This window comes from Barbatula barbatula, assembly GCF_947034865.1.
Source record: "Barbatula barbatula genome assembly, chromosome: 14".
Lineage (NCBI taxonomy): Eukaryota > Metazoa > Chordata > Actinopteri > Cypriniformes > Nemacheilidae > Barbatula > Barbatula barbatula.
In genome coordinates, this window is record NC_136777.1 from 18,391,501 (window position 1) to 18,405,407 (window position 13,907).

Below are 13,907 nucleotides of genomic sequence, written 5' to 3' on the forward strand. Positions count from 1 at the left end.
TTTAATGGTTATGAAGGTAATGTATTGGTTGTAATGGAAACAAAAAAATCGCTACTAGGTCCTATATGTTGGGCTCTATTGATGAGACGAATAAATTATACAAAAATATTGCCATAAACACACCACAAAAAGGTATAATATTTAATATAACCTAATGGTTTCCAGTTGAGTTTTAATGGATACCATTAGAGTTTCTGTGGTGGTTTCTTTTCAGGGTAGTCATACTTTTGTGGTTATTTAGATTAAAAATATATATAATATAATAAGAAATATATAATGTATCACATTTTAATGTAACTTGGCCAACACTGATTGTAAATAATTACAGAAATAACAGAATGCGTCTAATAGGAGGAGAGTTGCTGAGTCATTCGATGACGTCACAGTCACGTGTGTTCAGTGCGACTGAACTACCCGTGCTGCAGGAAGAACTCTCGACAGCTTGTGCTCTTCGCTCCTCCGTCTTATATCACCGGCTTGCAATTCGAGACCGTTTATTTATTTTATATCCTAAAGCGTGTAGTGAAACGGCAGCCCTTGAGTGAAACCTGAGAGCGTAAGTTATTAGCATTTTTATTTTATTTACGGCCTAGCCTGCGAGGTTGACATCGCCGTTTGTTGTTATTGCACGTGAGTTGCGAGAAGCTGAAAGAGTCGACAATTAGAATTTATTCAAATTAAAAGGGGATCGCAGATTTGTACTATGGGCTTGCTGTCACAGGGCTCACCACTCGACTGGGAACAGACCAAGAAACACGCCGACCACGTTAGGAAGCACGGCATTCTTCAGTTCCTCAACATCTACAATAAAGTTAAGGACCGACAGAAGGATGTGCTCAAATGGGGAGACGAGGTGAGACAACGTCTTGTATACTTTTACACGATAAATGTATGATGCTTCAGATTTGAATGCTGTAAGTGAGCAGGTGCATCCCTTCCCTCCCTCAGCTTATGCCATGTATGCTGTACGTTCTTCTAGACACTGTATATAACCTATTGCGTAAGGAAATGTACACTACACGTATTTACCTACACGTATTTACCCTCTGCGCACTTGATCTTGATGTAAACGTGAATTTCGTAAAACAATTCGCATGCAGGCAATTTATATTTTAAACTTAATGTGCTTTTATTTGATGTTTTAATTTAAGCTAACCTTTCTTCACTACATAATTACCATACATCAGTTTATTTGATTTTTGTTGTGATAAACGTCCTGTTATTGTGGAGTTCTGCTGTTATACAATATATGCTTTTAGTCGTCTGCCCTCCAATGTGTGTCGAGTTCTTGTGCAAAAAAAGATAACATTTATTTAATACATTTGTTCTGCACTGGATGAACAAAGTATGCGTTTCAAAAAGCTTTTGAAACTGTTTGCATGTACCCACTTGCAGTTAACTTAGAGAATGAATGCCAAATGTCAATTTTCAAACCTCTTTGAAATTGCTTTTCATCTGGTAACCTTTGTCCAGACAGACTATGTCAGTTTATTATTACAATAAAACCTGCTGGAATGTTGTTATTTTAGGTAAATCCTTTGTTCCACATTAGTGGACTTCAGTGTTTTGGTTAGTAATGTAACAGCCCTTTAACAGAAAAAGTAATTTAAAACAAAAATTGGGTAGTTGTTCAAATTTGCAAGTCATGTTACATTACATGTATTGTCTTGCTTGTGTAGGTGGAGTTCATGTTGGTGGAAATGGATGACAAAACTGAAAAAGTGCGACTGGTTTTGAATGGAGAGGAGGTTTTGGAAACCCTTCAAGAAAAAGGTGAAAACATAAATCCCAAGTGAGTAAAGTTTCCATTAGGTTTTTAGTTGTTGTCACAAAATATTCAGATAGCACTTGTGTGATGGTCAAAAGTTTAAATAAAATGTTGAATATATGCATTATCATTCTTATTTTATTTACAAATTCTTTATCAATATAATATTGTATTCATTTGAACTCTTGGCTTGGTTACATGGGTCACAAACATGGTTATGAAAAGTCTGAAGGCTGTTTCTGGTTATGCTCTGATATATTTGATGTGCTATAAACTTGGATTTGAAATAAAAAAAAATTGTGTGGTAAAACTCAATTATATGGTAACACTTCAATTTAAGGTTGTGTTTGTTAACATTAGTAAACATGAACTGACAATGAGCAATAATTATTTATCTCAACTTAAAATTAAAAGCAGTAGATAAAGAAAAATAAAAAAACTGTATATAAGTGGTGCACACAGTAATCTGTTTTTTTCTCAATAATAACAGAAACTACCGATTGCTTTGGTGGAAAACTTTTTGAGTTGGAAAACCTGGGGCCTGTACCATGAATGAACAAACTCAGGGTAGTTGGATTAGTTTTGGGTTGACAAAACCAAACCAACGTGATCGAGCTTTGTTGGTACCACGAAGCAGCTCGTGGAGTTTCTTTGTCAACTCAAGCTTTGATCCTGAAGCTAAGATTAGTTTGCGCGCGCATGCACATGAACGAGTGACGTCAGCATGGCTAAACCAATCGCATTATAAATGGATAAAGCGATTTCCACAATATGAACACAAAAATGAATTTCAGCCATGGACTGATATGTTTCTGCTGTCTACGCAAGAGAGAAGTGTTTCAGAAACACTGCTGATTGCGTAAATGCGCAAGTTAAACGACTATATAGTACACACATTTACTGTAGTGCTGTAGGGCAAACAGGATCCGCGGGGTCCTCGGGTCCGTGTCCTTGCGGGCAACTTTTTTTTATGTATGGCATGGGTACAGAAATATTACAACAATGTTCATTGAAGCTCCCGCATATTGCAATTTTAACCTGCGTGCGGACAAAAAACATCCATTCAGGCAGCAGAAGCAAGAAAGTTAACCTTACATCTGCTTCATCATTTCCCTTCCGAGTACACATGAGAGGAGTTGCGTGCAGATAAAGTTCATTCTCATATATTTCTGAACTTCTGTCCAAATTTGTTAAAGCTGTAAACGGCTAATTTGACAGGCAAATGACACCACACCGCTTCTGCATTGTAAACTCTGACATCTTACGTGTTTAAAATCAATGAATGCACCGTGTGCTGATGGTGCATGTCAAACAAGTTGCCCCAAAAATAATGCGGACTGGTTGCATGTTGGTCTCCTTTTAGTCTGATAAGATGTTCTGCACCACAGACAAGAATGTAAAAAATGCAATGCAAATACACGTGATACAACCAAAGTGGAATATAAGTAAGTAAATTGAATTTCACGTGAGTGTAAGGGAAAGCCAGCAAATCTGTAAAATCAGATTTTACCTATATAGTAAACAATATTTGATTTTATATTTGTAATATATATTTTTATATTAGTATTTTTATTTGATTAAACCGTATAAAAAATAACTAGCCATTCTAACACGCACTGTGAGTCAGTTACGTCACCTCTACGTTTCTTTGCTCACAGCTGATTGGTCAAACTTCAGTCTGAGATCTCGAATCCAGAACATAGCCTGCCCCGGAGCAGGTTAGCCGTGCAGCATAAGACACCATGGCGACGAACACCGAATAAAGCCGAGCTACTTTCATGGTACCTAAAACCCAGGGTCGGCACAAACTAAACTGAAACATAGCTGGCTAGCCACCTAAACCAGCTTCATGGTACAGGCCCCTGGTTTGTTTTCCTATGATGTTGGTATATGCCTGAAGTTCTTTTCAACCAGCAAAATCACAAACTGAAAGACACTTTTGCTCTTATGAAAACATGTTGTGGCTGCTTTTACTGTCAGGATAAGATAAATCCTAAATTTAAAGTGTTGAGGAATTAGGACTTTGGCATTTTTGTGAATGTTTACACAAGTGATGTTGTAGAGCTAACTGCGCTCCAAGAGCCGTGCCATTCCCCATTACTGCTTCTCTGTTACACATACTGAAGAGTACAAACCACCCTGTCCCTGCACAGCGCTTTCAAAACCACCCTGTCCCTGCACAGCACGTTCAACCCAACCACAATAATCAATCTTGCCTGTATGTTGATATTCATATCATTTTCAGATTTTATCTTCTTTTCACTGGTCAATTCCTTCATCATCTTATGATCCAGAATCGATTCTCAAAAATTCAGAATCGATTCTGAGTTCAGTTCAAATTGTCACTGTGCGGGTAAAACTGAAATATCCGTTGACAGATGAACGGAAGTGTGCTGCCGAATTCGCTTCGTTTACACAAAGATGTTTTCCCTCACGGTGTTATTTCAACAAGACAGCGATCCCTGCACTCTACAGTGAGGCTAAAGGTCATATTTCAATTCACTAATTAATACGGTCAGAGTGGCAAAAACATGCGATGCATGGACATCAATAACAACAGAATCATGTGTCACAATTACTGCATACTACATTACAAATTAATGGAAGCTTGCGGCTTGTGTTTTGCAAACGCGTGTGACGAATGAAAGTCACACTGGCCCGAATATTGCTGAACTACTGCACAATGTTGCGAACAAGTGGAAAATCGTGAACAAAGACTTGGTTTTGGTGAGTGACAATGCCTCTAACATGGCTGTTGCAGCACAAATTTCCAGAGGAGAGATGTTATGCTCACACACTTAATTTGACTTTTCAGCGAGTGCTGAAGTTGCCGTCAGTGTCAAGGAAGGGTGAGGCGGATCATGACCTTTTCCCACCACAGCGGAAAAAAAAGGTTCTAAACAAACTGAAACTTTGTCATACTCTGTTGTGGATTGAGAACTCTTTGTTCTTAATGATTGTTCTTTGAATGAAACATGGAAAGCCTTACCACTATAGAGCTTGTGTGTCCTTAATGTAATTAACTTTGTTAATGAAATAAGTTTTAAAAAGAAATCTTCATTTTAATTTTTAAGATGACAATGCTGTCTAACAGAGATTCTAACTACAAAAAAAAGCATAGTATGGTAAGAATAGTTTTGGAATTGAATCATTGCTCCCAGAATAGGGATCCGATCGTGAAGTGTCTAAAGATTCACACCCCTACCCAATAATACAGGCCCATCAGGGCTCTAGACTGAATGGTCACATTTTGCAACGGTTTTAACTGCCAGTGCGACAAGTTTTTCTTGTCACACAAAATTACTTTAAAATTCCCATATTAAGAATCCTTGTAAAGGTAACCGTGGGAAACAAAACGCATGTGTGTTACAGAATAGTGCACAAGCTCTTAAAGGGCGGGGTGTATAGAATATCTTCGTAGCATCAGTGACACTGCTCTCAAATGTTTGTCTAGAGCCCTGCACCTACAGTATTTATTTCCCAATTCGTTTTTTATCCTTACAACATTTTTTTTACTGAGACCAGCTTCAATGCGCTTATGCATTGTAGTGTGTCAAAAATATAAAAATTGTTGCTTAAAATCAAAAATGGTTCTAATACTCATGTCTCACAGTGTCTTTGCCAGCTGCCGTTTCTCACTCACTTTATTTTGACACGCACTGCATGTAAGCACAGGGACAATATTGCCCTCTCTCCTCTCACCAACTCTACTCGTTCAATAGTGAAGATGGCCAGTGCATACGTAGCTGTTGATTGATGAGGATTTTCTTTTTGTCATTCGGATGTCGCATGTTGGGCGTATGTTCAATCTGAATGACAAAAAGAAAATCCTCTTTCAGTTTTCTTTGTCCACCAACAATGCCGAACACACAGCTAGCACAACGCTAGCAAAACAACTGAGCTGTCTTCTCTCACAGCAACATATACAGCGGTGTGGGGCTGTTTTTCAGCATACGACACTGGCAGACTTTGTACATTTGTCCATTCACCCTTCCTTCAATTATATAGAGACATTGTTGATAGAAATCTCCTGCCATCTACCAGAATGAAGATGAAACGAGGGTGAACATTTCAGCAAGACAATGATCCCAAACAGACAGCCAAGGAAATTCTCTTATTGGTTTCAGAGAAAGAGAACAAAGCTGCTAGAATGGCCCAGCCAATCCCCTGACTTGAATATAATAGAAAATCTCTGGAAATAACTAAAGTTCAGAGTTCATAGAAGATGCCCACAGAACCTTGGAAAAAATGTGTGGAAGAATGGGCCAAAATCACACATGAGCAATGCATGCCTATAATTTCTCAATACAGGAAAAACAAAGGCTTTTGTACAAAGTATTCAATACTTTTCTCCTATATCATTCCATTTTATTATACATAACTACATTAATACATAACTTATTTGTTTTGTTGTCGTTGTATGGCTCAGTAGTTAGAGCATGGCGCTAGCAACGCCAAGGTCATGGGTTCGATCCCATGGGATTGCACATAGTCAGTAACAATTGGATAAAAGCATCTGCCAAATCCATAACTGTAAATGGTGAAACTTTCATGTCAACAGCACCTTCAGAAAGATATTTACTGAGAAATGGGGATGTTTTCAATACTTATTTTATCCACTGTATAACCATTTTCCCTCATGAGGCACAGGACAAACATTAATAAAAAATAATAAATTATACATTCATAAAAGGGAAGGCAAAACTCTCCTTGAAGGGATTATCAGAAACAAACTAACGGTAACACTTCTTTGAGGAGAACATTAGTTTTTGCCCTCACTAAGGGTTTTCAAAAGCAGTAATGTAGAAGCCCCCTTCTTCGTCAGACAGTCACCAAGCTGTTGCTTTGTGGCAGACCAAAGGATTTGCTTTATGCTTCCAGAATGTATCGGCTCCTTTATTCCACTTATTTCAACATTTAGTCTTTTCACTGCGACAGACTTCGTGGACTTCACACACTTCACATATTGAAGAGAATGATTGTCAGTTACACAAACAACTGGCAAGTTGTTTAATGTAATGTCACCTTTTGTAATTTTGGAATAAAGTGCAGATAAACACATCCCATTATCAAGTGTCAGCATTTCTCCTGCCAAAATGCTTCTGACAACTCTTCTGATTTTCTTAGACTGCCAAGAGATGGATTTGAAATTACCATCTTCTCCCGTCAACAAGATTAGGTGACCACCCTGACCACCTCTATCTAAAAGCTTTCCGATTGAGGCATCACGGAAGACTAGTAGTTTCACTAGATGTGTCGCACATAATGTCTGGTCTACTCTGTCTTGAAACCCACGGGATTTGACCAATCTTGGACCTCAGCATTTCTGCCTCAGGACCTCATGTTGCATCTCCAGCTGGCACCATAACAAATGGCTGAATATTTTTTTATACATTTGATGTACATGTATCTTTCTATATCCAGAAGAAATTTCCATTCCTATATAACTGAAACTGGCATGCTCTTCACATCCAACTTGAAAAGTAGTTTTCAAATGTGCGATGACCAATGAGGGAAATGTTTGAGAACCACCCCACAAAAAAATCATGAACATAACAGGCGAGGGGACCAAACAACTCACCACTGTCAAGTCAAGTCATCCAGCCAGTAGAACACTGTGGGGTCAACCTGTGATACACAACCTCCCAGCTGCTGCATGGTATCTTTTACCTTGTTGTACCAGTACAGAGAAGGGTCTGCCAAACCAACTTCAACAGGGTTCCTTCGCAGTTCGCATCTGGAGGAGGTTGAAAAAATACTTTTCTTGTCTCTTCTCTCCCGATTGAGGCATCACGGAAGAGTAGTAGTTTCACTAGATGTGTCGCACATAATGTCTGGTCTACTCTGTCTTGAAACCCACAGGATTTGACCAATCTTGGACCTCAGCATTTCTGCCTCAGGACCTCATGTTGCATCTCCAGCTGGCACCATAACAAATGGCTGAATATTTTTTTATACATTTGATGTACATGTATCTTTCTATATCCAGAAGAAATTTCCATTCCTATATAACTGAAACTGGCATGCTCTTCACATCCAACTTGAAAAGTAGTTTTCAAATGTGCGATGACCAATGAGGGAAATGTTTGAGAACCACCCCACAAAAAAATCATGAACATAACAGGCGAGGGGACCAAACAACTCACCACTGTCAAGTCAAGTCATCCAGCCAGTAGAACACTGTGGGGTCAACCTGTGATACACAACCTCCCAGCTGCTGCATGGTATCTTTTACCTTGTTGTACCAGTACAGAGAAGGGTCTGCCAAACCAACTTCAACAGGGTTCCTTCGCAGTTCGCATCTGGAGGAGGTTGAAAAAATACTTTTCTTGTCTCTTCTCTCCCGATTGAGGCATCACGGAAGAGTAGTAGTTTCACTAGATGTGTCGCACATAATGTCTGGTCTACTCTGTCTTGAAACCCACAGGATTTGACCAATCTTGGACCTCAGCATTTCTGCCTCAGGACCTCATGTTGCATCTCCAGCTGGCACCATAACAAATGGCTGAATATTTTTTTATACATTTGATGTACATGTATCTTTCTATATCCAGAAGAAATTTCCATTCCTATATAACTGAAACTGGCATGCTCTTCACATCCAACTTGAAAAGCAGTTTTCAAATGTGCGATGACCAATGAGGGAAATGTTTGAGAACCACCCCACAAAAAAATCATGAACATAACAGGCGAGGGGACCAAACAACTCACCACTGTCAAGTCAAGTCATCCAGCCAGTAGAACACTGTGGGGTCAACCTGTGATACACAACCTCCCAGCTGCTGCATGGTATCTTTTACCTTGTTGTACCAGTACAGAGAAGGGTCTGCCAAACCAACTTCAACAGGGTTCCTTCGCAGTTCGCATCTGGAGGAGGTTGAAAAAATACTTTTCTTGTCTCTTCTCTCCCGATTGAGGCATCACGGAAGAGTAGTAGTTTCACTAGATGTGTCGCACATAATGTCTGGTCTACTCTGTCTTGAAACCCACAGGATTTGACCAATCTTGGACCTCAGCATTTCTGCCTCAGGACCTCATGTTGCATCTCCAGCTGGCACCATAACAAATGGCTGAATATTTTTTTATACATTTGATGTACATGTATCTTTCTATATCCAGAAGAAATTTCCATTCCTATATAACTGAAACTGGCATGCTCTTCACATCCAACTTGAAAAGCAGTTTTCAAATGTGCGATGACCAATGAGGGAAATGTTTGAGAACCACCCCACAAAAAAATCATGAACATAACAGGCGAGGGGACCAAACAACTCAACACTGTCAAGTCAAGTCATCCAGCCAGTAGAACACTGTGGGGTCAACCTGTGATACACAACCTCCCAGCTGCTGCATGGTATCTTTTACCTTGTTGTACCAGTACAGAGAAGGGTCTGCCAAACCAACTTCAACAGGGTTCCTTCGCAGTTCGCCTCTGGAGGAGGGTGAAAAAAAACTTTTCTTGTCTCTTCTCTTCCCTGCAGAAATGTGCTTTGATATCAGTCGAGTTCAGCTGCCATTTCCTCTGACATATTGCCATAATAACTCTTAAAGAATCTGAAGCACAAGTAGAAGAGTCTTTAGGAAGACATTGGAAGCACAACCACATTGTTCCCAACAAAGTTCTTTCCCAGTTTTCTAGCTCAGCTTCTTTGCTGCAACAAAAGTCTAATCTTAAATTAAGAGCTCATCACTGTCCTGATCTGTACTGTAATGTCTGGGGAAATAATCTAGTGGTCATCCACTTGTGCCGGGTCTGCTGACACTGTTACACCTGCAACGGTCTCAGGGTGGGTGTACTGTAGATTGTACGAGTCTTTTGTGTTTTCCTGTAGCTTTTCCTGCTCTGCTAAGAATTTGTGGTGTTAGCAACTCGCATGCTTTCTCTTTTTACATATATTATAGTTTGTCCTGCTTTCAGCTTTGAATTCCTCTGGCAGGGTCAGTGTGCTATCGGTCAATTGCACATTCGTCATTTGCTGGTGATTTTCCAGGCCATCAGTTTCACTGTTATTCCCCATTATAGTTAATCCTCATGTCTTGTTCTTTTGCATCTCTGTCTTCCTGTATTGTGTGGTTTTCATCTGTCTTTTGGAATCATTGTACCATCTTGGCCAATGACGATACCTGTGCTTACCATTGAGCACTGTCTGCATGCTTGTAGTAAACTTTGTTGCTAGTGTCATATCTGTCATCTGCAGGATGTAATCGCTTGCGTAAGGCTTGTCGAACTCTATCAAGAGCATTCAGCCTCTATAAATGCTCTCCTTGCAGCATGCAAAGTTGAGATGTGCTGTCCTACCCATGTGCTCATGCTTGTGGCTTCCCTGTAAGAACTGACAGTAGTATTGAACCGTGGGTGAGCTGTATTGTTGCATCCCTTAAAGCTAATCTCGGTTTTTCACCCCCAGGGCAATTTATTATACACTGCTCAAAAAAATAAAGGGAACACCTAAATCACACTACATTAGATCTCAATGAACAAAATATCTGTGTTAAAAATCTCTTCACTTACATACTTTACATACATTGCGAGAACAAAATAATGTGACAATGGTCAATGAAAGCCAAAATTATAAACACATTCAGGGCAGGAATTACAGTAAAATCACTGTAAAAATTAATTGGCTCATTCAACTTTTAAAGTTCTACCACAGTAACTCATAATGTTAGTCAGTAATGTGTATGGCCCTACATGCCCCTATGAACCCCCTGCAATGTCTGGATGTACTCATGATGAGATGGCACATGGTCTCCTGTGAAATCTCCTCTCAGACCTGGATCAGAGCATAAGTGAGCTCCTGGGCAGTCTATGGTGCTACTTAATGGCTTTGGATACATGAGATCGCAGAGGTTCTCAACTGGATTTTGGTCTGGGGAACGTGAGGGGCCAGTCAATGTCATCAATGCCTTCATCATCCAGTAACAGCCTAGAGACTCTGGCCACTTAAGGTGGGGTATTATCATGCACCAGGAGGGCTCTGCACTGCACCAGCATAAGATCTGAAAATAGTTTAGGATTTCATCCCAATACTTCATAGCATGTCGAGGTCTGTAAGACCCTCTAAGTGGTTATCCCCAGACCACCCTTGTTGTTGCCTCTCCAGTGTACCTGTTGTCACTTTTATTTGCAGCAAAACAAGTGAAAATGGTTCACAATCACTTATGCTTACTTACCTGGGTTGATTGACAGTCCTGAGTGTTAGCTGACTTGGTGTTGCGCTGTGATGATCAGGTGTTGCCTTTATTTTTTTGAGCAGTGTATATTCCGAAGGTTTAGGCTGCTCTAGTTAGATCAACCGGAACCAGGAACTCTTCCAATAACAACTGATGCATTTGTCGCTATATAAATAAAGATGACTTGACTTGACTACTTAATTCCCTACATAGTTCACTCTTTTTTTACCCACAATGCACTCAGATTTTGAGTGTACCTCCGATGTATACTTACTCACTATTTCCCATGATACAACACGAGACTACCGCCTGATTACAATCAGCTGGAAGACACGGACTGTTAATGCCATGAATGTATGTTGTTTACACTCATGTTTGTTCATGTTAACAGTTAATGTTATTTTCTATTTCAAAGAATAAGCAGATTAAATTAATGTGAAAAACATAAGTTTTTTATTGTAAATATATTCATTTTATTCAACGTGACAAATAAGCATAATAGCAAATAAACATGACAGTTGTTTTGTTCTCTTTATTTTAAACTAATACAATAAATGTGACAAATGAAGTGAAAATAGACTTTCACCACTTTGCCGTATATAGAAAATGGTGAACGACGGAGCAGTTTCAGACACCGTGTCAGTCTTTGCATCTCAACTGCTTTAAATTTTTTGTGTGTAATGTGTCATTTCTACACAACCAGTAGTAGTATCAAATGAAAAAATACTTTTCAAATATGTTTATTGATTATTATACCTTAGGGTGAAATAAGTCAAAATATTACAACATTACAGAATTTTACACTTCGACTTTAATGTACATGAGGCAACATGTCAAACAGGAATGTGAACACTATATACGTAATGTAAAATGTATTGTCAAATGTTCTTTTGCAGTCATCCCACATTGTGGAGGCCTGAATACGGCAGTTACATGATCGAAGGAACCCCTGGACAGCCATACGGAGGGACCATGTCGGAGTTCAACACAGTTGAAGACAACATGGGCAAGCGGAGAAGAGAGGCCTCATCTGTGCTAAATAAGGACGAAACTCTCCTCACGATCACATCATTCCCCAGGTATCTGGATGAAAGACTTTTGTATTAAGACATTTGTGTGTGCAGGATCATCCATCATCGGTTACATTTACAGAGCAGCTGTCTGTAGTCTATAGTAGGTTATGCATTGCCAAATGTGTAAAAACGACTGTCTTCACATTCAGATGCATGCTTTATACATTTGATTCAGTCCAGTTTTAAGAGTTTAAGCAAAAATGCTCAAAACTGCACTAAATCAAATGGGCGTGAGTGCAGCTGACTCATAGCAAATTAAGAAATCACGTTACCATGCCCATTTTTATAGCATCTTTTACCTGACTAAACAGTATTGCTCTGCATTTGCTTTTCCATTTTAAACGGACATTGTATAGACATTGAATGTTCGCGTAAATGCAAACATAATTATTTTAAAATTTTTACAAGAACAAATAGAAAACATTAATGCAGTTCGCAATTCCTTTTGAATATTGTCTGCAAAATCATTCCATAGCATAATTTTGCCTTGGGATAAATGTTTTTCTTCGTTTACATTTCGATTAAATAGTAATTTGAACACTTTTGACGATTAATAAGTGCTATATTATTTCTAAATACTATACTCTTAAATTACTGTCTTCCAAACCGAAACGTGAAGCCAATGTATAGCATTAATATATCAAATTGTTGTTGTTGCTATAATTAGAATACAAAATTAGTTAAAGTAAAGTAAAAGTGAATCTAGGGTTCTTTAGCATTGCCCACATCAAACAGAACCAAACCCTGAACCGAACTGTTACACCCCTATTCCTTACGTATCATGATACATGTACAGGATGATCTTTTCAGGTAACCTCACCCACATAATTACTGTAACAGCAGCCAATATTTTCTGCAAAGTAATTATAAATGGGTTGGGCTTGTCAGTGAGTGTATGCTGGCAGTTTGAAACAAAAAGCACCGCTGATGTCATTTTACCTGCATGCTCATTCATCAACTCACATTGCCATTGTAAGAACCAAGTATGACTAGTTTTAAGATATACAGATGGATTGTCAAACAATATATTGTTTTTATCTTAAAACCCCAGTGTTAAAGCAGGTTGTGTGTGCTGTATCTGTGTAGATAACTTTTGCCCTTTGGTCTCAATAACTTTACTGGCCCGAATACAAAGTAATATGCATCCTTAAACATGACTTCACGTTACTGGTTATAATATAATCGTATAATGCTCATTATTTTTAAATGCATGTTTCAGGTTGGGCTGTCCAGGTTTCACACAGCCAGAGTTCAAACCAACTCCTGTTGAGAAAGGAGTGTCCAAATCACTTTTCTTTCCCGATGAAGCCATCAACAGGCACCCTAGATTCAGGTAAGAAATATTTCAAAGTCTAGATATGCTTCGGTGGGGCCCCAAGCACCGAGGTCTATTATTTTTCAAGCGTGTAGTATTATTAGGACTCAAGTGCACAGGGCCCTATTGTTAAATTAAAGATTATTGTTATAATTAGGGCGCAAAATATTTTTGGTCAGCTTATACTCTCTCATAACGACTTTGACTAACACGGCAAAACAAATTTAAGCTGTATTTTCGGCAAACTTTTGTGTATGGACCGGAAATTTCGGACTTGACTTAAAAGTGATAAGCAGAGTTTTGGCACAGGGCAACCTACTGGTTCAAAGATATAAAAATGGATATTTTTGCTTTTAACTTACTTTTGAAAATGTTGGTCTGAAATCGACAGCACCACTTTGTGGTCCAACATTATATAATAATAGGTGACTCATTAAGATTCCTACTGAGTACCAAAGCGACTTACAGATGAGTATAAAAGCGTCTGCTAAATGACTAAATGAGTACCAGAAGTTTTTAGCCCCTAGTGGTCAAGAGATAAAACAAGATTTGTTTAATTGCTTGTATAACATATAGA

General features: G+C 38.9%; 1 protein-coding gene across 4 annotated transcripts in view; it reads left to right on the forward strand.

The window, feature by feature from the left end:
• Positions 1 to 342: 342 nt before the first annotated feature.
• Positions 343 to 13,907, forward strand: part of gclc (glutamate-cysteine ligase, catalytic subunit) — a 29,340-nt gene continuing 15,775 nt past the window's right edge. Inside the window, exons 1-5 of one of the 4 annotated variants that reach the window (XM_079472822.1) lie at positions 343 to 556; positions 685 to 853; positions 1,680 to 1,792; positions 11,839 to 12,021; positions 13,235 to 13,348. In XM_079472822.1, coding sequence (XP_079328948.1) covers positions 704 to 853; positions 1,680 to 1,792; positions 11,839 to 12,021; positions 13,235 to 13,348 — 560 coding nt within the window. In that variant the 5' untranslated portion in view covers positions 343 to 556; positions 685 to 703. Of the gene's footprint in view, positions 854 to 1,679; positions 1,793 to 11,838; positions 12,022 to 13,234; positions 13,349 to 13,907 lie in introns of all 4 variants that reach the window. The other 3 variants (XM_079472823.1, XM_079472824.1, XM_079472821.1) reach the window with 3 other exon arrangements.